The sequence below is a fragment of the Anolis sagrei genome, chromosome 5 (assembly GCF_037176765.1).
Source record: "Anolis sagrei isolate rAnoSag1 chromosome 5, rAnoSag1.mat, whole genome shotgun sequence".
Classification (NCBI taxonomy): domain Eukaryota; kingdom Metazoa; phylum Chordata; class Lepidosauria; order Squamata; family Dactyloidae; genus Anolis; species Anolis sagrei.
The window spans coordinates 85,442,360-85,470,233 of NC_090025.1; the positions used below are offsets into that span (position 1 = coordinate 85,442,360).

At 40.3% G+C, this 27,874-nt stretch overlaps 2 protein-coding genes across 2 annotated transcripts in view; one reads left to right on the plus strand and one right to left on the minus strand.

The window, feature by feature from the left end:
- FBXL13 (F-box and leucine rich repeat protein 13) overlaps window positions 1–27,874 on the plus strand; it is an 83,050-nt gene that overhangs the window by 28,870 nt on the left and 26,306 nt on the right. The window contains exons 10-12 of the mRNA XM_067468828.1: window positions 16,465–16,517; window positions 24,276–24,376; window positions 25,557–25,686. Of these exons, the coding sequence (XP_067324929.1) occupies window positions 16,465–16,517; window positions 24,276–24,376; window positions 25,557–25,686 (284 nt within the window). The remainder of the gene's footprint in view (window positions 1–16,464; window positions 16,518–24,275; window positions 24,377–25,556; window positions 25,687–27,874) is intronic.
- On the minus strand, window positions 82–26,104 carry LRRC17 (leucine rich repeat containing 17). The gene is made up of 4 exons (XM_060778325.2): window positions 25,627–26,104; window positions 8,574–9,481; window positions 1,755–1,910; window positions 82–655 (listed from the first exon to the last, which is right to left on the minus strand). The coding sequence occupies exons 2-4, from the start codon at window positions 9,346–9,348 to the stop codon at window positions 252–254; spliced, it is 1,335 nt and encodes a 444-aa protein (XP_060634308.2). The 5' UTR covers window positions 9,349–9,481; window positions 25,627–26,104; the 3' UTR covers window positions 82–251.

The following is a 27,874-nucleotide window of genomic DNA, read 5'->3' on the forward strand; positions in this document are numbered from 1 at the left end:
ATAGTGGAAGTAAGTGAGCTACCTGCCGTATTAAACTTCTACATATGATTACCAAACTTCGGGAAAATAACACAAGACAGGTTAAAAATATTAAGTTTATTATGAAAGAAGTACTTCTTATCATATTATGAGTACTGAAAAATATTTTAGCAGATAATCCCTTATGAACAAACAGAACAATTAACAAAAAAATACAAACAAACATTTTTCCTTACAAAAATATAAAAGGTTTGACTGCAGAGGTGAACAAATTAGCCTATTACAGTAACAATTACTCCCTGTTTGTTTCCTGTTTGAACTGGGTCTTCTTTGAGCCTTTCCCATTCCTCATCTTCTGTGTCTTGTTCATATGTTTGCGAATAAATAGAGCGCCTGTCTTTGGGACACTCTTCATAATAACTTCTGACATATTTCCCAACAAGCCAGCCTTTGTATTCCTCGGGTTTTCTACATTGTAGGCCGTTATAGTGAACACTGTAGTGATGCTTCAGCCAATAGAAAAGATAATGGATGTTGTAGTCACATCTCCAAGGATTTTCTCTAAGCCATAATATTTTCAAAAAATATAAATGTTCTAATACTCCATATTCAAAATTTTGTAGAGTGTTGTTCGATAAGTCTAGTTCTTCCAGGTTGATGAGTCCAGCAAAAGCAGCTATTCAAGAAAAAACAAAAAAATTACGTATCTTTGGGGCATAGAGAAACTAATAACATTACGTCTTGGCTGAACCGCATGTAGATTACTTTGCAAATCTTCATTATCTTAAAAGAGAGATGTAAAGAAGCCTTCCAATTATTGTGTGAGTTGAAAACAAACCCCAAAGTATCCATGGCCCAAGATCCTAGTGGGATTAGTGGGATCTTAATATTTATTTGTTTATTTATTTCGCGCATTTCAAACCCACCCTTCTCAACCCCCGAGGGGGGACTCAGGGCGGCTTACAAAAGGCACAGAGGAGTGATGTCGATGACCTAATTTCCCCAAGAAGTAAATTCCACAGGCGAGGGGCCACCACCGAGAAGGCCCTGCTCCTCGTCCCCACCAATCTCACTTGTGATAGAGGTGGGGCCGAGAGCAGGGCCTCCCCAGAAGATCTTAAACTCCAAGGCGGGACCTAGAAGGAGATGCATTCGGACAGTTACGCTGGGCCGGAGCCTTATAGGGTTTGTAGGTCAAAACCAGCACTTTGAATTGTGCTCAGAACTGGATTGGCAGCCAGTGGAGCTGACATAACAGAGGGGTGGTATGTTCCCTGTATGGCGCTCTGGTGAGTAATCTGGCCGCCGCCCGCTGAACTAATTGAAGTTTCTGAACAGTCTTCAAAGGCAACCCCACGTACAGTGCGTTGCAGTAATCTATTTGGGATGTAACAAGAGCGTGGACCACTGTGGCCAGATCTGGATGTACATATGGATTTTGGCATAGTTCCAACAATGCAGAACTATAAGAAGAGCCTAGTGGCAAATCAGATAGTTTTGAACACTACTGTGAATCCTATTTATCAAGTGCAGAATAAAGCTGAAAGCTATCTGGTTAAAGCTTTTGCTTTCAATATGTCTGAACTGCCCTATAGAAAAACAACGGAAATAACTGATAGTCCTATCATAATTTCGATACTGAAATACTGTATGAAAAAAACTCTCAAACGGAAACCATACTTTAAAGAAATAGACCACATTTTGCACTGTGTATATCATATATTAATCTTATGCCTTTAGATACTATTACTTCTATCATTATAAGAATTTCTCACCTGGGTCTATGTGAACTATTCCATTGCTACTGAGGTTTAACGCCTTCAGGTCATTAATATCTTCAAACTCCTTAGGTCGTAGCTGTCTGATTTTATTGTTAGAAAGATCAAGTTTAACCACATCTGGAGGTATGTTACCAGGAACTTTTGTTAACTCTTGAAGAGGAAAAAAGAAGAAAAAATATTATAGGCATAACAGGTTCTTTGCTACATATCCTGTGGCATACTTTTCAATTTATAGATATATATCTTCATAGATTTTTCAAGTTCATTGTTTGTGTCTTTTAACTTTTAAGGTGGACGAACAACAATGTTCTATATAACCCCAAACTGAGCACCATTAATGCGACTACAGAAATATACCATTTCCAGTTTCTTTTCTTAAAGGGTCTCAAAACATTGCAAGGTAGTAAAACAATACAATATCCAATTTAAAACTTAAAGACTATAAACATGAAACAGAATTAAACCTAGAAAGACTGAGACAAAAACAAACTGACAATTTTCCTAACAAAATAATATTAAAACCATAAAAGAAGTATATATTTATGTATAGAGGTGTCTAATTTCTGTGTTTTAGGACATCTGGACTAACAATTTGTGCTAATTGTTGTCACACCCGAAACACACCAAGGCTAGAAAGGCACCTGTGAACTAATCTCATACTCCAGTTTCCAGTGTATAAGCAAAGGAGTTTATTAAAGGATAAATGCAGCTTCAGCAAAAAGAATAAAAGTATTTAAAAATCTTACAAAATATAGTCCAATAAAAGGCAATAAAAGGCAATCCAGAAGGCCAAGGTGAGGGTCAAAGGTACATGACAAGTATAGCAATGATCCAACAAACTATAAGAGTCCATGAAATCACTTGATTATAGGAGCAATACAAGAAATCATTAAAAAAGCACTTGATATTCAAAACATGAGTCCCCGAAAAACCACATAGGAAAATACAAGACTTGAGTCCATGAATCTTGAAACAAGAGAGAGGAACGTAGGCTTGTTTCATTTACCTATACATTGATTCCTCTCTAAAGGATACTCCAAATCAACTCTCAATTATACTTAACAAACTGTGTCTTTTTCCTTGAGAAGTCTGATGAGGGCCTCTCTTAGGTAACAATCTCTGAGAGCGGCACCTCTCCTTGGCCATCTGTCTCTGCTGACAAATTTCTTTCTTTCTGTCTAACTCAGGGGAGTCATCAGACGGATATACATCTCCAATTAACACATTCCGATAAAATTCCAACCTTGGTTCTCTTGGGAAAGCTAGCTCAGTCCTGTCAGCCTCTGAATCTGTCTCTAAATGAACATCCCCTATTGGTCTAACAATCCCAGAATCCTCAGCCTCATCATGAGCAACACCAGACACCTACCCAGAATCTCCATTCTCAGGCCCCTGTGGGTCTGCAGAAGCTTGTTCACTGTTCTCTGAAATCTCAGGCAATGAAACAATTACAGGCTGAACCACAACAACAACACCATCATCTAATCTTTTTTAACAGATATTTCTTGTCATATTATGTATGTATGTATGTATGTATGTATGTATGTATGTATTTATTTATTTACGGCATTTATATGCTGCCATTCTCACCCCGAAGGGGACTCAGAGCAGCTTACAAGATATATTTTCATACAATATATTGTATTATTAGCATAGTACAATATCAGTATTGTATATTACTATATTGCACGATACCATTATATTGTAATATTATTAGTAATATTACATGTAATGTAAATATATAATTATAATTATAATATTGTATTATTATTATTATTAGTATTATATTGTATTACATTATAATACTATAAAATATGTATATACAATATACTATATTACATTATTAGTAAAGACAAGATGGAACTGTCATCTGCTCCCCTCTGTCTTCACTCATACTGTCCAAATGCTTTCCTGACTTTTTAAAAACAATAGAAAGTCAGTAAAACTTCAATGCTTTGCTTGGGGAGGAAGTAGAATCATACAACATTAGAGTTGGAAGAAACCATCCAGGGCCATCCCTGCCATGCAAAAAAATACAGTGGAAAGTAGACCATAGAATCCCTCTGGAAGGCCTACAAATGTTTAGAGAAGTATTCTCTCTAGGAATCTCTAAGTCCTGAAGTGTAACTCAACGGTCAACTGCTGGATGTTTACCATAGAATTGCACTAGAGCAGTGGTTCTCAACTTGGGATCCCCAGTTGTTTTTGGCCTACAACTTCCAGAAATCCCAGCCAGTTTACTAGCTGTTAGGATTTCTGGGAGTTGAATGCCAAAAACATCTGGGGACCCCATGTTGAGAACCACTGCACTAGAGGATCTAGAGTTTCTAAGACATAACATTTTAATCAAATCTGTGAATAATCGAAGTTACAAAAGTAAAACCTGCATATGTGGAAGGCTGACTATGTTTTAGAAACAGGTAAGCACCTTTTTCATAGGCCTCTTCCTAAAATTGGTAATCAGTTGTAATAACTGTAACTATTAGGGGAATAGACTCTGGATTCTAAATTCTGGAAATAATAAATTTTAAATACAAGAACAGACAATAAACCAATTGCTGCCATTTGAGTAGTTCTTTTTGCTAGGTGAAACTGAAATTACAGGCAAGGTCTATAAATTATATAATCTTGGTTACATTTTCTAATACTTTAGAAAAGCAGTTTAAAACTGGAAAACTGTTATTCAAGGGCCAATTTATTTATTTACTTACATTTATAATGTGAGTATAAATGATGTGGTCAAAGGGGATGAAATTTACAGCAAGTTAGGACGTAAATATATATATTTAAAAACAATGTATTGGTGGCATATGATACCTGACAAATTGTCTCAGTATTTGTCGGAAATGTGGGGGGACATTTTTTTTAATGTTGTAGACTTGTGACAAAGCCAAAAGATATTGGAAAAAGATATGTGGGTTTCTGGAGCCAAACAGGGATTATAACCATTGTCTATAGAGCTGTAATACAGTGGAGTAACCACACTGAAGCACAACTACATTGGCTCTCGGTTTATAGATACAACATTTAAAAAAGTATATCTTGACCATCCAGTGCCTAGGGCAGGTATGGGGAACCTTTTTTCTGCCAAGGGCTATTTGAATGTATTATTGTAGGACCGAAAAACCTACAACAACCCATTTATTGGTTTATTTATTTATTAGCCGCCTCTCCTTGTGGCTCGAGGTGTGGTACAACATAATAATAGATCACAATTAAAATATATATAACAATTACACAGGTAAAATGCTGATTATAATTACTAATAAAATGCGGGTTAAAATTTACAATTTAAAATTGACTGGATAGGCTGGAACAGATGGGTCTTCAGCTGCGTCTTAAATTCCAACAACTGATGTATATCATCATTCAGCGTCAAAGCTGTCTTTATTATAAATAACTAGCTGTCCCTTGACATGCGTTGCTGTGATCCAGTCTGCGTCTATGTGCTTTTTTGTGTGTATGCATGTGCATATTTTTGTGTATATGTGTTTATATGTGTGTGTATGTGGTTTTGGAAATTCATTGTAATGGGTTTTTTTTTTTGGCTTTTTAAGTCTCTTCTGAGGTGTTTTTCGGTGTTTTATGAGTGATGGTCACTTGTTGGTCTGATACGTGTATTCTGTCCAAATGTGGTGTCAATTCGTGCTGTGATTTTTTTAGTTATGTTAATCTCACAAATGAACATTCCATTTTTATTTATACCTAGCTGTCCCCTGCCACGTGTTGCTGTGGCCCAGTTTGTGTATGTTTGTTTTATGTGTATATATGTGTGTGTATATATTTGTGTATATGTGTATATATGTGGTTTTGTGCATGCGTTGTAATGTAATTTTTATTTTTTGGCTTTTAAAGTATCTTCTGCTGTGTTTTCAGTGTTTTTATGAGTGTTGGTCACTCATTAGCCTGATAGATGTATTGTGTCCAAATTTGGTGTCAATTCATCCAATGGTTTTTGAGTTAAGTTAATCCCACAAACAAACATTACATTATTATTTATATAGACTAGCTGTGCCCGCCACGCATTGCTGTGGCCAACCATCCCCTTTCTCTCGTTCTTTCTTTCTCTCCTTCCTTCCTTCCCTGCCTCTTTCCTTCCCAATTTTTCTTTCCCTTCTCCTTTCCCTTCTTCTTTCTTCCTTCTCTATCTGTTTCTTTCCTCCCTCCCTTTGCTCTTTGGTTCCATCCTTCCTTCTCTCTTTCCTTCCTTCTTTCCCTCCCTCTTTCTCTCTTTCATTCCTTCTCTCCTTCCTTACCTCTCTCTTCCCTTCCTTCTTTCACTTTTTTGTTTCCTTCTCTCTTTCCTTCCTTCTCTACCTTTCTTTCCTTCAATCCCTCCTTCCCTCCTTCTTTCCCTCTTTCTCTCCCTTATTCTCTCCTTCCTTCCTTCCTTCCTTCCTTGCCCCTTTCTGTGTATATGTGTTTGGAGTGTGTATATATGCATGTGTGTGTGTATATATATTTGTGTATATGTGTATGTGTGTTTGTGTATATATGTGGTTTTGCGCATGCGTTGTAATGGGTTTTTGGGTTTTAAAGTCCCTTCTGCTATTTTCTCAGTGTTTTTATGAGTGATGGCAACTTGTGTCTTGTGTCCAGATTTGGTGTCAATTCGTCCAGTGGTTTTTGAGCTTTGTTAATCCCACAAACGAACATTACATTTTTATTTAAATAGATAAGACTAAATATTATTATATATTACAATATTATATATTAAAAATAAAATGAAAGGTGTCCTGCCCCACTCTGTGCCATACCAAATTATTGTGCTGGCCTTATGCCCTGCTGGGAAATTCAAGCCAAAACAATCACAGTCAGAAACAGCCCATATTGTAGGGTAAATGCCTGAAAGGCAAAGGCATAATAACCCTGTTATTCTCTGGGACAGGGAAGGAAAGGGAGCAAGGAAGTAAAAGCATAGTTCAAAAATAACAACCTGCCTCCCACCTCTGGCAGTGCTGCCCATTCAACCATCCACCTTCATCCCTGTGCCAGCCCTGCAACCACAGCAAACCAGGCAGAAAGGATCATGGAAATTACTGCTACGGATCCTGTGGAGCAACGTAGCACTCCTGCCAATTCAGCCTCGAAAAGAGCAGAAAGATCAAAGGAGTGCAGCCAGGTTTTATAAAACCTGTGGCTCCTGCCACACACACCAGGAATTTTAACCCTGATCTCTACCCAGAGAGACCATTGAAGATGGTCCCCCACCCACAGCAACCACAGCTTGGTGATCTTGGGTATGAATTATTTTGCTTTGCTGTTGCAGTCCTACATCTTGGATTTGGAACATATCCAGTGTTTGTTTCAGCAACTCCTAAGCTCTTTTCTTAAACATTCCTTGTTCTTCATCTGAGATTCAGTTTTTGTGAGGATTGTTAAAGGCACCAGATCTAAGTTAGTGGGTCGTTGCCAGTCCATGAAGCTGGGGGACTCCTACTCGGACCCCTGTCCATTGACCTGTGGGGTCCTGCAAGGATCCATTCTCTCCTCCATGCTTTTTAACATCTACATGAAACCGCTGGGAGAGGTCATCTAGAGTTTTGGAGTATGGTGCCACCTCTATGCAGATGACACCCAATTCCACTACTCATTCTCACCAGACTCCAAGGAAACCCCGAGGATACTGGACCAGTGCCTGGCTGCTGTGATGAACTGGATAAGGAGGAACAAGCTGAGGATCAATACTGACAAGACAAAGGTCCTCCAGGTCAGTCACCCATCTGACCGGGGTATTGGGTGGCAACCTGTGCTGGACGAGGTTGCACTCCCCCTGAAGTCGCAGGTCCGCAGTTTGGGGGTTCTCCTGTACTCAGCGCTGACGCTTGAAGCACAGGTGTTGGCAGTGGCCGGGAGAACTTTCACACAATTAAAACTTGTGTGCCAACTGCGACCATACCTCGTGAAGTCGGACTTGACCATGGTGGTCCATCCTCTAGACTGGACTATTGCAATGCTCTCTATGTGGGGCTACCCTTGAAGACGGCCCGGAAATTACAATTTGTCCAACGGTCGGCAGCCAGGTTAATGACAGGCGCGTCTTACAGGGCGCGGTCAACCCCCCTGTTTAAGGAGCTCCATTGGCTGCTGTTCATCTTCCGGTCCCAATTCAAGGTGCAGGTTATCACCTACGAAGCCCTAAACGGTTTGGAACCCTCCTACCTTCGTGACCATATCTCTCTCCATGAACCAGCCCAAACTCTTCGATCCTCGGGGGAGGTCCTCCTTTCACCCTTGCCAGTTTCTCAGGCTCGCTTTGTGGTACAAAGGAGAGATCCTTTTCCTCTGTGGCCCCCCGACTCTGGAACTCATTGCCCGGAGAGATTAGGAAAGCCCCTACTTTAGAAACCTTTAAAAAGAGTCTCAAGACCTGGCTCTGCCGTTGCGCTTTTGGAGAGTAGTCACATTATTTTATGCTATTGCTCCCTCAACGTTTTTGTCCCAGGAGTTCTCTCCCCTCTCCCCCTTGTACGAAGGTTTGTTTATTTCTTTGTCTCTCTATGAGTTCTCCCTTACAAACAGTTCCGCCTCTTTATCTAAATCATTTTATGTACATGCGGCCCACTCTCTGTCATTATGTTTTGGTTTCTATGTTTTGTGTATATTGTTTATATCCTATTATTATTATTATTATTATTATTATTATTATTATTTACTACTAGGAGACAAAGGACCAGATCAAATGGTCTTGGAGGCTGCTACCTCTGGCTTATGGAAAGTGTATGATAGTGTTGTGATTGCTGCACACTTACAAACTTGTCATTATACACAGTAAAATGGGGAAAAGATATACCATAATTCTCATACACAAACCTTTCCTTCTGCAGTCCAGTGTTCGTACAGGAAACACATAAATGTGGCAAAGAGAAGAGTCAAATTCAGGTCTAGCAACCTCAGGTTTTGGTACTGCTAGGCTAGAAGGGTCCAATCTTTCCAATCTTTCCTCTTCATTGCATAGCTGTTCAGCTTTTAGTGTCTTGAGCTTTTGACCTTTTAGTTCTATAGGACTGATACATTTTGCATAATTCCCCAGATTCCTGTTTCTTGCAAGTTGCAACGTTGTTATAAGAGTTTCCATTTGACAAGTACATTGCCAAGGGTTGTCATATAAGCGTAAATAATTTAAAAGAGGCATATCAATGAGCACCTCTTCCGTTAAGGTCTTAAGCTGATTGTGTTGGAGTAAAAGTGTTGTTAGTTTGTTTAAACCAAAAAAAGCCTGGTCCTCGATTTTTGATATTTCATTCTGTTGTAAATCTAGGCTTTTTAATTTCTTGTATTTTGAAAACACATTGTTCTTCAGTTTTCGAATCTTGTTTCTTGCTAGAAGCATGTGTTCTAAATCCTCAGCCCAATCAGACAATACAAATGTTAGTTTTCTTTCTTGGCAATCTAAGTATTTCTCATGAAGATAAGTGTATACCTCACATGGGGGGCCTGGTATATAGCGCTTCACAGTGCCGGATGCTCTTCTTAAGCCATTTGCCTTTCCATTATTTGCCCTGCTTCTTGTACTTCCATTTCTTGACTTCCTAAAGTCAGCTGCTTTGCAAAAGAAAAGTAGTATTATAATCGTCACCACTTGCATCCTGACATCCAGCTGGCCCCAATTACTTTGTACAACAGCTGGAACAGTCAAAGTATTCCTTTGAAATCTGAGTTTCCAAGTCTTAAACTAGTGTGGTTCAAGATCAAGAAGGCGCAGCTGGGGTCTGAGGAATCTGTTGGAAGAAAAGCAGAAAATTAGACATTTTTATAGAATATTATATAATACACTAAAACTAATAATATATCAATATGTCAAAATTACATATTCTATTCAGTCTACTGTATTTTTTTTTTTGCATAAATAGTGGTAGCATGTTTTCATATTTCTGGTGTTGTGTAGGTTTTTCTATAGTGACCTATAACAGGGATATCTGCATAAATTTATTTACCATTTGTTATTCTTATCAAATTATGGAGTCTTGTCACAATTTAGCATTGTGAATTCTAGCAATGAATTTTTTAGTATTTGCGCGACAACACTGTTCTATATTTTCAGTAGAGTTTAATCTTCTTTGACAATACTGGGAAGGACATTTTATTTGTCCTCTCCTGTACAATTTAATCATAGGATATCAGTCAAACACAAAACAGGAAAGATGTTTGCCTTCCTTCCTTTTTCAGGCATATAGAATCATAGAATCAAAAAGTTGGAAGAGACCTCATGGGCCAGCCAGTCCAACCCCCTGCCAAGAAGCAGGGATATTGCATTCAAATCACCCCTGACAAATGGCCATCCAGCCTCTGCTTAAAAGCTTCCAAAAAAGGAGCCTCCACCACACTCCGGGGCAGAGAGTTCCACTGCTGAACGGCTCTCACAGTCAGGAAGTTCTTTCTAATGTTCAGATGGAATCTCCTCTCTTGTAGTTTGAAGCCATTGTTCCGCGTCCTAGTCTCCAAGGAAGCAGAAAACAAGCTTGCTCCCTCCTCCCTGTGGCTTCCTCTCACATATTTATACATGGCTATCATATCTCCTCTCAGCCTTCTCTTCTTCAGGCTAAACATGCCCAGTTCCCTAAGCCGCTCCTCATAGGGCTTGTTCTCCAGACCCTTGATCATTTTAGTTGCCCTCCTCTGGACACATTCCAGCTTGTCAATATCTCTCTTGAATTGTGGCGCCCAGAATTGGACACAATATTCCAGGTGTGGTCTAACCAAAGCAGAATAGAGGGGTAGCATTACTTCCTTAGATCTAGACACTATGCTCCTATTGATGCAGGCCAAAATCCCATTGGCTTTTTTTGCCGCCACGTCACATTGTTGGCTCATGTTTAACTTGTTGTCCACGAGGACTCCAAGATCTTTTTCACACGTACTGCTCTCGAGCCAGGCGTCACCCATTCTGTATCTTTGCATTTCATTTTTTCTGCCAAAGTGGAGTATCTTGCATTTGTCACTGTTGAACTTCATTTTGTTAGTTTTGGCCCATCTCTCTAATCTGTCAAGATCGTTTTGAATTCTGCTCCTGTCCTCTGGACTATTGGCTATCCCTCCCAATTTGGTGTCGTCTACAAACTTGATGATTATGCCTTCTAGCCCTTCATCTAAGTCATTAATAAAGATGTTGAACAGGACCGGGCCCAGGACGGACCTCTGCGGCACTCCACTTGTCACTTCTTTCCAAGATGAAGAGGAAGCGTTAGTTTGAGGTGTGAGATGTATTAAAGGAAAAAGAGGCCAGATCTATTATTATTTGACACACAACAAATTACCTGCCCGAACGCATATCCCCCTATGAACCATCGCGGAGATTAAGATCCTCCTCCGGGGAGGCCCTGCTCTCCGTTCCGCCATTTTCACAGGTGCGACTGGTGGGGATGAGAGACAGGGCCTTCTCGGTGATTGCTCCCCGGCTATGGAACTCCCTTCCTGGTGAGATCAGGTCGGCCCCTCCCTCCTGTCCTTTAGAAGGATGGTAAAAACTTGGCTGTGGGACCAAGCTTTCGGGACAGGGCAATAAAGTAGCAATAGGAAAGATGACCAGGCCAATTAGATTTGACGCGAATGACTAGGACGGTTTTAAATGGTGTATTTTAATATTTTGATGTTTTTAAATGTTTATGTATTGTATGTGAATTTGTGTCCCAGCATTGAATGTTTGCCGTGTAAATGCCATGTAAATGCTGTGCTCCTCCCTGAGTCCCCTTCGGGATGAGAAGGGCGGAATATAAATGTTTTAAATAATAAATAAACAATATTAGTACACAGCAAACAAGATCACTATGCTGCCTTTTGTATTTGATCACACGCCATACACTTCCCAAGTGTGTAAGACTGTGTGATGTATCGGCAAATAATGCATGCAGATCCAAGTAGGGTGGCCTTTTGCAGCTGACAGATAGTAATTTTGTCTCCACTGATTGTTTTGAAGTGCAAGCCAAAGTCTTTAAGCATTGCACCCAGTTTGCCAGTCACCACTGGGACCACCTTTACTGGCTTGAGCCAGGGTTTTTGCATTTCTATTTTTAAATCTTCATATTGTGTAAGCTTTTCCAGTTGCTCCTCATCAATTCTGCTGTCACCCGGGATTGCAACATCTACAATCCATACTTTGGTTTTTTCCCCATGATTGTGAGGTCAGAAGTATTGTGCTCCAAAACTCTGTCAGTCTGAATTCAGAAGTCCCAGAGTAGTTTGAGTTCGTGTTGTGTAACCTTTTCAAGCTTATGATCCCATCATTTTTTTTTTGTCACAGGCAGATGGTATTTGTGGCACAAGTTCCAGTGGATAATCTGAGCAACAATATTATGCCTTTGCTTATAATTTGTCAGCGCAGTCTTCTTGCAACAACTGTGTATGTGATCCATCGTTTCGTCTGCTTCCTTGCATTTGGAATCTGTTGTCAACTTTTCAATTCTGGCTTTGATTACATTGGTTCTAATTGCCTGTTTTTGGGCTGCAAGAATCAGGCCCTCCGTCTCCTTTTTCAAAGTTCAGTTTGGGAGCATAATCCATATTTTTTCCTTGTCAGTTTCATTCTCAATTTTTCCCAGTAACTGTCCATAGAGAGCCTTCTTTTGCCAGATTTCTCTTCTTTATTTATTTATTTGTCGTGTCAGGGCAACCAGTCAATTATATTACATTTCTAACAGAACAAAGCAAACAAACAGACAAAATACAAAATTTGTGAGTTTGGTAGTTGATTAAATGTCCTTTGATCAGTATCTGGCCACTTGGAGTGCTTCTGGTGTTGCTGCAAGAAGGTCCTCCATTGTGCATGTGGCAGGGCTCAGGTTGCATTGCAGCAGGTGGTCAGTGGTTTGCTCTTCTCCACACTCGCATGTTTTCTCTTCTGCTCTGGATTATGTTTTTACGGTATTCATTCTTTGCCTTTTGCACTTTAGGCAGTTTTCTACTATTGACTTCCATCTGTGTTGGTTCTTGACTGCCTTTCACATCATCTGCCAGTGCATATTTCCCTTCTTCTACCATTCATTTGTGTTGTTGTTGTTGTTGTTGTATTTATTTATACCCTGCTTTATCTCCCCAAAGGGGACTCAAAGCAGCTTAACAAAGCGGTTTGTATGCATATGGAACAGAATGAGATTTTTTTAAAGGTGGGAGTCTTCATTCAATAGATAAATGGTTAACAGTAATAACAGTTAGGATACAGGTTCCAATTGTGCTTCCCTTTACCATATATCTTGATTGCTAACCCCTCTAAAAAACCCCATCCCACCCACCCACCCTTACCACCCATTTCCCACCTCCCTCTCACCCCCATCTGGGTTACTTGAATCAATACATTGATTTAATTTGATTTATCCTAGCCATAAAAATTGTAAACAGTTTTTGATGTTATCTTTTAGATGGCTAAGGTTTGTATTGTTTTCTTATCCTTATGAAAAATTAATATTTATAAATATATATATATAATTCAGTTCAATGCAGATAATTCACATTGTCTGGTTTGAATTGGATTATATGAGTCTAAACTGCAAGATACTCCAGTTCAAAGCAGATAATCTGGATTTGCTACCCCTCTATTCTGCTTTGGTTAGACCACATCTGGAATATTGTGTCCAATTCTGGGCACCACAATTCAAGAGAGATATTGACAAGCTGGAATGTGTCCAGAGGAGGGCGACTAAAATGATCAAGGGTCTGGAGAACAAGCCCTATGAGGAGCGGCTTAGGGAACTGGGCATGTTTAGCCTGAAGAAGAGAAGGCTGAGAGGAGATATGATAGCCATGTATAAATATGTGAGAGGAAGTCACAGGGAGGAGGGAGCAAGCTTGTTTTCTGCTTCCTTGGAGACTTGGACGCGGAACAATGGCTTCAAACTACAAGAGAGGAGATTCCATCTGAACATTAGGAAGAACTTCCTGACTGTGAGAGCCGTTCAGCAGTGGAACTCTATGCCCCGGAGTGTGGTGGAGGCTCCTTCTTTGGAAGCTTTTAAGCAGAGGCTGGCTGGCCATCTGTCAGGGGTGATTTGAATGCAATATTCCTGCTTCTTGGCAGGGGGTTGGACTGGATGGCCCATGAGGTCTCTTCCAACTCTTTTGATTCTATGATTCTATGATTTTATATAGCAGTGAAAAGGGGCTTCAGATAATTCATTTCAAAGCCGATAGTGAGGATTATCTGCCTTGATATTCTGGATTATATGGCAGTGTAGAAGGGCCCAGAGCTGCTTGTCCTACACAGACTGAGCCTTGTCACCTAAATGGCTGGTAGGAGATCTTCCATTGTTGATCTAGACAGCATTTATAATAAACTTTATCTATACAGCAAAACAATAAAATAAAATAACAGTAACAACAGTTTTCAAGTGCTGTATTCAAACTTGGAATTGTTAATCAGGGGGACTCGGGTTCATGTACTCTGAAGGTTAATATCTGCTTGTGACCGTTTCAGAGGATAATATTCATACTGTACTTGTCCAAATCTCATAAGTGAAGCCTGTCAACACTTGAGAATTAGTATTAACAGAGCAATAATTATACATCATTGATTATTTCTGCAAAAAACAAAATTGCTCTTTTCATAGGAAGTATAAACACAGCTTGTGTAATTTCAATTAAAGGCCTCCCAGAGGCACTGCACACAATGAAGAAAAGCTTCTAAAGTTATGTTTGATTAATTTGTTTATGAAACAAACTCAAGTTTTATTTCCAGCGCTATACAGAGATTTTACTTTACAAGTTGAGTCTCCCTTATTCAAAATACTAAAAAAAAAACCCTAACATCTTTGCTGCCAGTCTCACACTCTCACCAGCAAGAGGAAAATATGAAGGAAGGGAAAGAACTTCACTTACACAAGCCCCCTCCAAAAAAGCAGGAACCCAAGTGTCTTCCATGTTTGCCTTCCACCCAGATGGTGGGCCCCCTGCAAAAAGCTGCAAGGGCAGGCATGGAGTAACCCCATTGGCTGCCATCAGTATCCAGTGCAGAAAGAATGAAATAGACTGACAGGAGGGTCAGGGATTGGGAAAGATTTTCCGCTTTCTTCCCAACTTCTATGCTAAAAGGGAGGAAAATGTGCTGCCAAGCAACCCTTGAGAAGAAACTCAACAGGCACTGGATGTATGACTAGCCCCTTTCCCCAACAGCCTCATTCACTATGTATATAAAACATGGCTATTTTATAATTGGAAAAAGTCCTCCAAGCATTTTTGATAAGTCTCATCAAATGAAAAGTTATTAATGACTAATTTATTTATCGTGTCAGGAGCAAACCAAACAGTTGTATTGCTTTTTAAACAAACAAACAAAACACAAAGTTTGCAAGCTTGGTAGTTGATTAAATGTTCTTTGACCAATAGCTGGCCACTTGGAGTGCCTCTGGTGTTACTATAAGAAGGTCCTCCATTGTGCATGTGGCAGGGCTCAGGTTGCATTGCAGCAGGTGGTCTGTAGTTTGCTCTTCTCCACCCTCGCATGTTGTGGATTCCACCTTGTAGCCCCATTTCCTAAGGTTGGCTCTGCATCTCGTGGTGCCAGAGCATAGTCTGTTCAGCACCTTCCAAGACGCCCAGTTTTCTGTGTGCCCAGGGAGGGGGGGGGGGAAGTCTCTCATTTGGTATCAGCCATTGATTGAGGTTCTGGGTTTGAGCCTGCCACGTTTGGACTCTCGCTTGCTGAGGTGTTCCACCGAGTGTCTCTGTAGATCTTAGAAAACTATTTCTAGATTTAAGTCATTTACGTGCTGGCTGATACCTGAACGGGATGAGCTGGAGATGTCACTGCCTTGGTCCTTTCACTATTGGCTGCTACTTCCCGGCAGATGTCAGGTGGTGCAATACTGGCTAAACAGTGTAATTTCTTCAGTGGTGTAGGGCGCAGACACCCCGTGATAATGTGGCATGTCTCATTAAGAGCCACATCCACTGTTTTAGCGTGGTGTGATGTGTTCCACACTGGGCATGCATACTCAGCAGCAGAGTAGCATAGCGCAAGGGCAGATATCTTCACTGTGTCTGGTTGTGATCCCTAGGTTGTGCCAATCAGCTTTCGTATGATATTGTTTCTAGTGCTCACTTTTTGCTTGATATTCAGGCAGGTCAGAGCACGGTCCAGAGTGGCTCCCAGGTATTCGGGTGCACTGCAGTGCTCCAGTGGGATTCCTTCCCAGATAATCCTCAGAGCTCGGGATGCTGGTCTGTTCTTAAGGTGAAAAGCACATGTCTGTGTTTTAGATGGATTAGGGATCAGCTGGTTTTCCCTGTAATAGACAGTAAGAGCACCTAGAGCTTCAGAGAGCTTCTGTTCAACCATCTCAAAGCTCCCTGCTTGAGCGGTAATGGCTAATTAATGGCTAATTAATTAATTAATGGCTAATTATTGACTAATGCAAGCCTCATTTATTCTGATGGGTGTGCCTTGAACATGACGGCAATCCCATACCCACTTTTCTGAGATAAATCCGATTTAACTTAATGGACCTTCAACTGAGTACAAAAGTACAGATTGTATTGTTACCGTGCAATGCAACACATGTTTACTTGGAACTTGGAAGTGAATCACATCATAATAAGTGATGGATTTTCTTGTATATAATATAATTTTGGCTGAACCAGACTTCCTGGTGTTGTGTAATTTTTCTTTACAGCAATATTTCCCCTTGTATTCCAAATTTGAGGTTGATGTTACAGAAAATATCTAAATACAATATAATGCTTTTCATATAATTCAGATTATGAATTTATATTTTAGCTCAATGTTCAAATCTGCAAGAGTTAAACGTCTCTGAATGTCAAGGTTTAAATGTAAGTATTAATATTACAAATGTGATATGTCTTTAGTAAAAGTTGGAAATAATAGACTGTACTTCTAGTTTTTATTTCTAAAGTAAGAACAGCTACCAAAATATTATCTTAAAGTTTGTTTCTGAACGCCATTTGACTGCATAGTCTGCTATTCTGTTTTTCAGACTTCCTTCCTACTAGGTATCTTTGTTAATAGAAAGACATAAACATTGAATGCTGAAAGTAAAAAGTCAGCTTTATAGAGATTAGCATTTTTTCATATTTATACTGTTACTACAAACTGATGGTGTTGAAATGTTTTAATCGAAATCAGTATAAAAGATGCTTTGTAGAAATGCTCCTAGACAAATGTGCAGTGATTCTATGCCAGACTAACCTCACAGATTTTTTTTCTGAACAATCTGTCACACCAACTGGAGAGACAAATGATACCTATGCTCTTGGCCATTTCCATAATTATGAATCCAAATAAGATGGCATTTTAATGGAAGGCAATAAGATTGAAGAAAATCCCACAGTGGAGGAAAGCTACAGAAGATATCATATGTACTCCTGTCCACAGTGCGCACTCCAAACTTTTCAACAATTATCAAGAATGCTTTCACTCATTATGCCCCTGTCTCTCTGACAGTTGTGTGGGAGGCAATATTGCTATTGTGGGAGCTCCAACTATATTAGGTCCAAGGAAGATTTTTCCCCCCAAAAGAAGTGAACTGTATAAAATCAATAATCTATACACATAATAAAAGTCAAAATTGTGTATGTGTGTATATGGCGGAGGTGTCCACTTACACAGACAGCCACCCACCTCCATAAAAAAGCTATACTTCCAAGTGCTGAGAAGCCTCCAAAGGCACTTCCTTAACTGACATTGCAGGTTATAGCGAGCGCCATGAACATGTAGTCGAAACGCTGCCAATGTCCTCTCCAAACACTATGGTCCAACACCCAAGGAATGCTTTCATTCAGGGAGATTTTCATCCTAGATTTGATGTGTTTCCTCCACCACAGGCAGGCATCCCAAGGTTCCTTGTGTGGACTGTGCATGACCCTGCCCACTGCCTCTCCCTTAACCCTTTCCTACCCTTTCCTATGGCACACAGAAAACAGAGAGGAATTTATCAACAACTGAACAGACTGGAGTGGTTTGGGGGACTGACTCAACAGGTTGGAAGTTGTAGTCCACCCTGCATCAAAGCAGCCATTGTGACCCCCTTCGATAATAGACCTGGACCACATTTGGCACGCAGAATCCCTATGACCAGGTTTGTGGGGAATTAACCTTGATTTATAGGAGTTGTAGTTCACCTAATACAGAGAGCACTGTGAACCCAACCAATGATGGATCTAGACCAAACTTGCCACAGATGATGAGACTTGCAGTACTCACTTCCAGAGACTATTGCGACCTCCATGAATGACGGAGCCCTCTACCCAGCTGACAACGGATGTGGACCGTATTTGGCACACAGACCTAACATGGCCAACTGTAAATATTGGCAGGATTTGGGGGTGACTGCCCTTGGCATATGGGAGTTGTAGTTCTCCCTTATCCAGAGAGCATTGAACCCAGCCGACGACAGATCTGGATCAAACTTGGCACCCACCTAACATGACCAACTGTGCATACAGGCCTGGTTTGGGGAGCATTGACCCACAATTCTGGTATTTGTAGTTCATCCACATTATTTTCTAATGGGAGCATTCATAAAAAACGAAATCAAAGGCTGGCTTTTTTCCTAATAAATAGTATTATTAATTAACTAAATGATATTACCTAACACTCCAAAACAAACAATGTCTTTTTCAAATAACCCGGACACCACCATATCCCCAAGCTAATAATAATATTATAAGAAATGAACCTGAAGTCACTTCTGGCTTTGAAAAAGCTCTCTCAGCCCAAAATAGCATACCCATCCCTCACACACCCTAGAATCATAGTGTTGGAAGAGAACTCATGGACCATCCAGTCCAAACCCTTGCCAAGAAGCAGGAAAATTGCATTCAAAGCACCCTCGACAGATGGCCATCCAGCCTCTGTTTAAAAGCTTCCAAAGAAGGAGCCTCTACCACGCTCCGGGGCAGAGAGTTCCACTGCTGAACAGCTCTCACAGTCAGGAAGTTCTTCCTAATGTTCAGATGGAATCTCCTTTATTCAGTTACATCCTATGTCTGGTGAAAACATATTTGGAAAACAAAAATTCAACCAATTTTGCAATGTTGGAATGTGGGGTTGGTGATGAATGATACCCACCCATGTCGTAGGTATATATCTGCTTCTGAGGCTTAAATGGTATCAGACTGCTCCTGGTCCCTGTACTTGGGGAAGCTGCTGTATAACTGTTAAAAACTGCTTTTTACTATCATAAAATAATTGCATGAGCCTTTATTTGCTAACAGGGCAGTTTTAAGGTTATTGTATTGATATATAAAGTTTTTAACAATGTAGAACAAAATACAAGAGAGGTGTTTTTAACCTGGACATTACTGGAAGCAGTGCTTCTGTTCATTCTGCATGTCTGTGAGGCCCAGTTACAGACCACCAAGAGTATAACTTCTGCTGTGTCAGCCCTCTTTGTAGAATTCCCTTCTACTTGAAGTCAGACATGTGCCAAGATAGTTTTATCTCTGGAAGCTAGTCAAATTTTTCCTAGTCATATTTCTTTTCCACAGACAGAAGTAAGAGATGTAATTTATCACATAATCTCAGTTGCAAGAAACAATACATTATCGGGAATAATTCTAAAATTGTCATCAACAAGGCTAACAAAGGAGGAGCTGTAGAGATTGTGTTCGGATCTGATTACACACAAGAGGCTGAGAGGCAATTGTTCAATATTGCATTTTACAGAATCCTAACGATCCCACAAATGAATGCTAGAGGGTGCAGAACCAATCCAAATGGCATGCCCCAGGAGCCTTGATCAGCAACAAGCTTTCCCAAAATACTCAGCCCTGCGTAACCTAACATCATTGGTGCTTCTGGATATATGGGCAATATTTTTAGATCATATACCATCAACATTCCCAGCTATGTGAAAGATCCTACAAACGTCCTGCAGAAATTACAGTTTACTCCCAACCTTCCGTGGAACATCATCTTAGCCACTGTGGATGTACCCTAATACCGCACAAGCTACCAAGAACATAATTTTAGATGGGACCAGAGGAAACCACTTTGTTCTCACATACAGCAACTGCATTTTTGGTCATAACATAAACTTTTAAGTTAATTGCCATTGGCAACATATAGCATCACAATATGTGAATTTTAACTCCAGCACTCAAAAAACCTTCTCTACCTGAGGTACTTTATAAATTGGATTCCTGCAGATGACTCATTCAAGATCTTCCACTAGAAGCACTCCAAGTGGCCAGATACTGGTCAAAGGACATCTAATCAACTATCAAGCTTGCAAACTCTGTGTCTTTTGTATGTTTGTTTGTTTGTTCTGCCAAAAATGTAATACAACTGTTCGGTGGCCTGACACGATAAATAAATACTAGAATGTCAACAGTGTCCAACCTACCATCAATCTCATACTCATCATTCACTTTTTGGACACCACTGTACAGCTATATACCTAAACACCACATTGCACACCTATTGACCACTACACATAAAGTGGTCCCTCGTTACTTTGCGGTTTGCTTACCGTGGACTCGCTATTTCGCGGGTTTTTTTAAAAAAGGATTTAAGTAGCGAGGGAATACTGAGGATTGAGGAGGCGTCGCAGGACCCAAGCGGCGGCAAGAGGCCCAGGCTGTGATAAGGAGGAGGAAGAGGAAGGTAAGGGGGGGAGGAAGAAAGAAGAGCTACCCCCTCGCCCTCCTTACCTTCCCCTTCCTCCTCCTTGTCGCCGCCTGGGCCTCTTGCTGCCGCTTGGGCCCTGCGACGCCTCCTCAATCCTCAATGTTCCCTCACTACTTAATTTTTTTTTAAAAAAAGAATTGGGCCCTGTGATTGATGAGGCATCGAAGGGCGCAAGTGGCGGCAAGAGGCCCATGCGGTGACGAGGAAGAGGAAGGTAAGGAGGGAAAAAGAGCTACCCCCTCACTCTCCTTACCTTCCTCTTCCTCCTCCTCCTCATCATCGCCTGGTTCTCTTGCCGCTGCTTCGGACCCACGATTGAGGAGGCGTTGCGGGGCCTAAGTGGCGGCAAGAGGTCCAGGCGGTGACGAGGAGAAAGAGGAAGGTAAAGAGGGCAAGGAAGGAAGGTGAGGAGGGGTCCCTGTTTTGTGGAATTTCACTTATTTCGGGTGGTCCTGGAACATAACACCCGTGATAAGTGAGGGACCACATTCCTTCAGTTGTCACACTGAACACACTACCATATCTTAGTTTATGGCCAAATCCTAGGATACAATTCATCTGATAGATCCACAAGACACCAAACTCATGGAATTACAAGTACTCCTCAAGCTACAGTACCCACCAAAGGAAGTAATATATTACAGAGCAGACTGAAATGCAGAAAATGGCCGTGGTTACACAAACCTCCCAACTTGGACCACTCTGAGGTGTCATCAGTGAACTACAACTTATTCTGGACAATAACACTGCCCTCTGTATTGGCTTCACACAACTTCCTAGTTCCAACCAATTGCACACAGTAGAGATGGGAAAAGAGATACAGGACCTTGTCACAAATCCAGATGCCCACACATCTACTCTGGAAATGTCATCAGAGGACATAATCGCATCTCCTGCAATATCAGAGGTACTGACACTTGCCAATCTACTAATGTGATATATGCTATCCTCTGTCAACAATGCTCTACATTGAGTGAACAGGCCAGTCTCCAAGTAGAGAATAAATTGACATAAATCAATCATTAGAAATAGGACTACACAAAACCAATTGTAGAATATTTCGTTCTTCCTGGGCATTCCATCTTGGACCTCAGAACAGCAGTCCTTGAACAAAAATATCTACAAAGGAAGATTGGGAAGAAAAACAGCACAATTGGAATATATCTCCACTCCATCAATAATGGATTGAATATAGACAATGGTTTCCTGGCACACTATACATATTATAACACTAGTTAACTCCCCAGCCTCACGGGGGCTGTCTTGGACAGCTTTCCAGTTTCCATCCAGCATCAGATGACATTTCAAAAAATCCCTTCACCATTCATATGGTTATCTGCTCACCTTGGCTTTAGGGGAGATCAAACTAAACACAAATGGAACTAATTGCACTGAGAAATGTTTCAGTTTCACAATCTTTCAGCAACTACTTATGATAAGAGGGGTGTTTTCCACTAGTAGTCAGGAACAACCCTTTAGCTGTAAGTTTATAAGCTGATTTTACGAGCATGTGGACATTTCACATTCAGTGATAGACATTAACCAAAGTGGCGGTTGTAAAAAAAGAACCTTGTGCCAAGGAATTCTATGCCTCCTCCCGTGTTTCCTCAAAAGCCTTTCTTAAGGGGACTGGTGCAGAAGCAACTTGTGAAAGCAGCATTCCCACTCATGTAAAGTACTATGCCAGTACTACTGCCTTTCCAACTCCCTTTGCCTTTCAGCAGTTTCCCATTCTTGTATTTTGATTACATTCAAGTTAGCAAGAGCAATAAGAACAAATTCCTTTCTGTGAGAATGCTAAAGGAGATAAGGGCAACTATGAAAATCATTCCCTTTCATGACAGAGCAGCATTTTTCAACCTGTGGGTTGGGACTCCTGGGCAGGGGTTGCAAGGGAGTGTCAGAGGGGTTGCCATAGACCATTAGAAAACATAGTCTCTTCTGTTGGTGATGGGGGTTCTATGTGGGAAGGTTGGCCCAATTCTGTCATTGGTGGGGTTCAGAATGCCATTTGATTGTAAGGTTTTTTTTTTTAAAAAAATATTGTATAATACATGAAAACATACCATCTTTGAAATTAATATTCAAAATACCAGTATTTTCCCCAATCCCACCACCACAACCCGCCCCCCGCTCAGGAACAGTTAAATACTTTTGCTGTGTTTATTAAATTGTTCAATCATGAGATTAGTCTTATTTATCTTTTCCCTTTATTCTGTAAATGAGACCCATTTTGCTTCCCATGTCCTTCTGCTTTGACCCGTTGTATAGTAACTTTTCCTTTTGCTAATATAGTCTTGGAGAAGGTAATCAGCTAGATATTTGATTGTAAATAAACTATAAATCCCAGCAACTGCAACTCCCATATGGCACTGGGATTGTGGCGCAGCTGGCTGAGTGTCAGCTGCATTAAGATCACTCTGACCAAAAGGTCATGAGTTCGAAGCCAGCCCGGGTTGGAGTGGGTTTCCAACCAATTGTGTAGCCTGTTGTCAACCTTTGCAACCCGAAAGACAGTTGCATCTGTCAAGTAGGAAAATTAGGTGTGGGGAGGCTAAATTAACTAATTTATGAGGCCATAAAAAAAGACTCCAGCAAAAAGCACTCCGGCAAAAAGCATGTGGGGAATGCGGAAGTACTTCATCAGTGTAGCAGATGGACGATGAAAGCGACAGCTCCCTTGGCGGCCAGAAAAAGTTAAATAGCCTCTGTCTATGTCTGTATATGTTGTATGTCAAAATAGGCATTGAATGTTTGCCATATATGTGTACACTGTAATCCGCCCTGAGTCCCCTGTGGGGTGAGAAGAGCAGAATATAAATGCTGTAAATAAATAAATAAATATTCTCCAAATTCTATCAGTGTTCACATTTGGGCATATTGAGTATTTGTGCAAAGTTTGGTCCAGATCCATCATTGTTTGAGTCCACAGTGTTATCTGGATGTAGGTGAACTACAACTCCAAAACTCAAGGGCCATGCCCACCAAACCCTTCCAATATTTTCTGTTGGTCATGGGAGTTCTGAGTGCCAAGTTTTGTTCAATTCCATCGTTGGTGGAGTTCAGAATGCTCTTTGATTGTAGGATAACTATAAATCCCAGCAACTGCAACTCCCAAATGGCAAAATCAATCTGTCCCCAACCCCACCAGTATTCATATTTGGGCGTATTGGGTATTTGTGCCAGATTTGGTCCAGTGAATGAAAATACATCCTGCATAGCAGATACTTCTATTACGATTCATAACAGTAGCAAAATTATAACAAAATAATGTTATGGTTAGAGGTCACCACAACATGAAGAACTGTACTAAGGGGTTGTGGTATTAGGAAGGTTGAGAACCACGGTGTTAGAGAATATTCTACTTCTGAGATTCAGATTCTTAGTTAGGGACTGTTCAATTTGCTTGTAGTTCCCTCTTCTGAACAGGAGTGGGCCAAGAAGTACAAAAAGTGGCTGCATAAGATAAAAATATTCTAACCTGCCTGTATTATGAACTTTGCTGGATAAGATTCATCTCTGTGTTTGATGACATTAACATGTGATTAGGCAGGTCAACGTTGACAGCTGTTAATAACTAGAAGTAAATTACTCAGGACTGTGCCCCTCTACTGAAATAAAAACATTGCAATTCAGATGTACCACCTATTATTATGCACGAAGACATATGGCTTATTGTTTATATTCCAGAAAAGATGGTCCTAGTTACAGAATGGCAATCATTTTGCGGTGCCAAGTAATTTTGGTTGCATTTATATGTTGAATTCCGTCCAGATTTTGGTTGTAACAGATTTTATGGATAATGACATGCACATGCAATAGTTATACGGGATCTTTATAAGAGTTCTAATCACCAAAGTACAGCATGCAACTGAAAATGCTCCTTATCCCACTTTTAAAAGTTAAAACTAATTCCATATGTGGTTTTCATTACTGAACAGGATGAATTAATGAGACTTGTATCAGAAGGTTGTCCAGCTCTCCTTTACCTTAATTTGTCACACACTGATATTACAAATGGGACACTAAGACTTCTACCAAGGTAAAAACATATTTATTTATACTAAAATGAAAAAGTTAGTCTAAATTGGACCACAAAGCTCTTTCTAAGTGATAGTTGTACTTTCCTAATAGACATTACCCTTCCTCTGAACTGTACATTTTCATTATTATGGATGATCCCTTACAATGTCTAGTTTTTGCTGACTTGTGAATTATTTTCCCAAAATATTATTTTGTGGACCACAGTGTCTACTTTTAATGATAAGCTGTACTTTTCAAAATGCAGGCTTTCACTTCTCATAATTATAGGATTGCATTACTTATATTTATTTGTGCTACAATGTAATTGAATCCATCATGAAAAATTCCTGTATTTACATTGTAAAAATATATGTAAGTTGATGCCAACAGTATAAAGTATTATATGTCTGCTTTGCTTGTTGCCCAACCCACTTTCTTTGTCTGTCATTGAATATGAATAATGAGGTCTTTCCTGCAGAAAGTCATGCAATGCAAAGCAGTACTTGTTTACTTATCCTCAGTGGAGCTTAACCTCCAGGAAACTATGTTTAGTATTGCTGCTTCGAATCTTTATGTGCCAGATGTACTCTGGAAACAATTACATGAGCAAGGGAGAGTTAACAGTGATCAAAATTCTTGTGTTCTTTTAACAGCATTTGATAGAGTTCGGGTTTTGATTTTAAATGCATACAACTCATAATATCAGCGTGAAGCTAATGGTATAAAATTGTTTTCAATATTCTTAATGGCTCATGTATTTCTATCTTAGTTCATAAATTTACAACCTATATATATATATATATATATATATATATATATATATATATACGTGTGTGTGTGTGTATGTATATGTGTATGTATATATATATGTATATATATATATATAAAATTAGATTTTATTTAAAATATAAGAAGCAGATTAATTATCTGAAATCCTATTTAGAAGTTATCCCATTCAGTGCAGTGGGTTTTACTTCTACATAAGTGTATGTCAGTGCTGATATAAAAAAATACGAAGTACATGCAATAACGTAAACTGAAGCACAACATCTATTACATTAAGGAAAAAAAGAGGACTCCAGCTAAACTTCAGAATCCACCCATATGAGCAGTCTTATTTGTTACGGTATCAACTTGCACCAGAGATCTGTATATACTGGAATAACAACTTATTTTTCTTTCTTTTTAATCTTGTAAAGGGGCTTCCCCAACTTACATTACTTAAGTTTAGCTTTCTGCAGAAAATTCACAGACAAAGGTTTACAGTACCTTGGCTCTGGAAGAGGATGTCACAAGCTCATCTATTTGGATATTTCAGGCTGCCTCCAGGTTTGCATTTCAGTTTTCTCTTTCATTCTGAAGGGAAGGGAATCTTGCAGAGGTCTGGCGGCATCCAGCACTCATGGTATACTAAAGGAGTACAAGCACTGCCGCAAACGTTGGAGAGGTTTTGAATTACATTACCACAGCTGCTTAAATTTTCCTGAGGAACAGCACTATAGGCTTTTGGCTTTCTTCCAGTGGGTGTCTTAACTACAAACAACCAGTCCTTATTGCATAATGAAGCCATGCATGTCTTTGAGGAGTGGACTTAAAACATGCTTACTTTATGCTGTCTTACTTCCATGCATACAGTTTGGAAAATCCAGATTTGCAGAATGTAGAATTACGGATAGGTTCTCTGCTGAGTGAACAACTAGTAGAGCTTTCTGTTCAGAACAAGATTTCCTTTTTAAAAGGGAATCCAATTGGCAGTGAACTTTCAAATAGCCCTTTCCGTATTTTATGTTGTAGAGTGCTAGAATGTCTTGTGGTAACTCGACACCACTATTTTAATAGGGAATTCCACATGTTCATGGCTCTCTGGCCTACATTCTGGAAATCTGGACAGTGTCAGAGGATTTTAAAGCTCCCAAAAAGAATTTCTCAGTTAAATATTGGCATATAAATACGGTGTACAAAATTTTTGGTTTAAGATTGCAAGCAGAAAAGGACTGTAAGCAGTAAAAGTTGGTAACACCAGGGTATGGCCAATAGAAGAAATTGCATAATTATTCCTCTCAGGAATGAATTTAAGTGGTTGTGTGCTACTTAGTGGAAATACTATGGGACCACCCAAATACAAGGTGGTAGTTTTTGCATATTTGTGGGGCTAGGTCTGGTTGCCTTTCCCGGACCCACCAGGCCCTCACCCTTGAGGGATGAGGACCTCTATGGGGTCGTCGGTGGCACCTCGGGGCTTGGCAACTCCCCCGGTCTTAGTCCAACTGGGGAGGGGGGTGCCTTTTGCCCTTCAGACCGTCAGTTCGGTTGGTACGCCGGGAGCTTCAAAGCACCCTTCCCACTGCCATCACAGCTCACCGAAAGTCCAACGTATAACTCTTTGTGAAAAGATAAATCTTCTTATCCTTTAAAATGAGCTTGGCTGGTAGTAATTGCTGATCTATGATCAGCTTCCCGTCCCTCTGTCAGCGTAGCCGTGGTTGCCTTTCCTAGACCCACCGGACCCTCACCCTTGAGGGATGAGGACCTCTATGGGGTCGTTGGTGGCACCTTTGGGCTTGGCAACTCCCCCGGTCTCAATCCATCCGGGGAGGGGGGGGGCTCCTTTTGCCGGGAGCTTCAAAGCATCCTTCCTACCGCCATCACAGCTCACCGGAAGTCCAACGTATAACCATTTGTGAAAAGACAAATAGCATGATCTTTTAGTTACCCACATTTAATGATTTCTGGGGATTTTTTCAACTTAACAATAGTAAAAAGGAAGAGAATGACGCAATTCTGGGGGTCACCTAGACATCAACACCATTATGGCTAAGGTTTCCCAAAACAAGTCTGCAAAAAGGAATATGTGATGCCTGTAGACAAAGCGAGTGAAAAACCACACATCATGGGTAGTAAATTCTACTGTACCTCTGTAGGATGTGCACTCTATTCTTTTATTGGGGGAGGGGGTATTGTCCAGGAGAGGAAAGACTTATGAGTAGCTTCTTTACAGAAGCCTTGTTTTCAACAAATCACTATATCCAAATGTCACACTGTCATTCCAACATTACAGTAGATCAAAAGCACTTAAAACCCCCAGATATTTTCCACTTCATAGTATGGCTTTATTCAAAGGGAAAATAGTTCATTTCCTCATGGACTGGGATTTCAGCACCCCTTCAGTTTCAGTTCTCACACTGTAAACAGCTCCTTTAGGGCCCATCCAGATGGAGTCCATAATGCAGGAGCTCCAGTGGTTTTACAATGTGTCCAAATGACATATCCAGTAAAACCAAATTAATTTGATATTCCATTATACCTGCATCTTCCTGAAAGACCCAGGTCTAATAAAGTATGGGCCCTCTGGGGACTGACGCCTTGATAGTCCTAGGACTACTGAGGGGTTTGTTTGCACAGCCCAATTCACTTCTTTGAGCCCCGTAGAAACTGACCTTCTCAAATCACCCCCTAAAGCCTTTGAAACAACAACAACAAAAAAAACTTACTGGGCCACCATTAAGCCTCTCTGCAT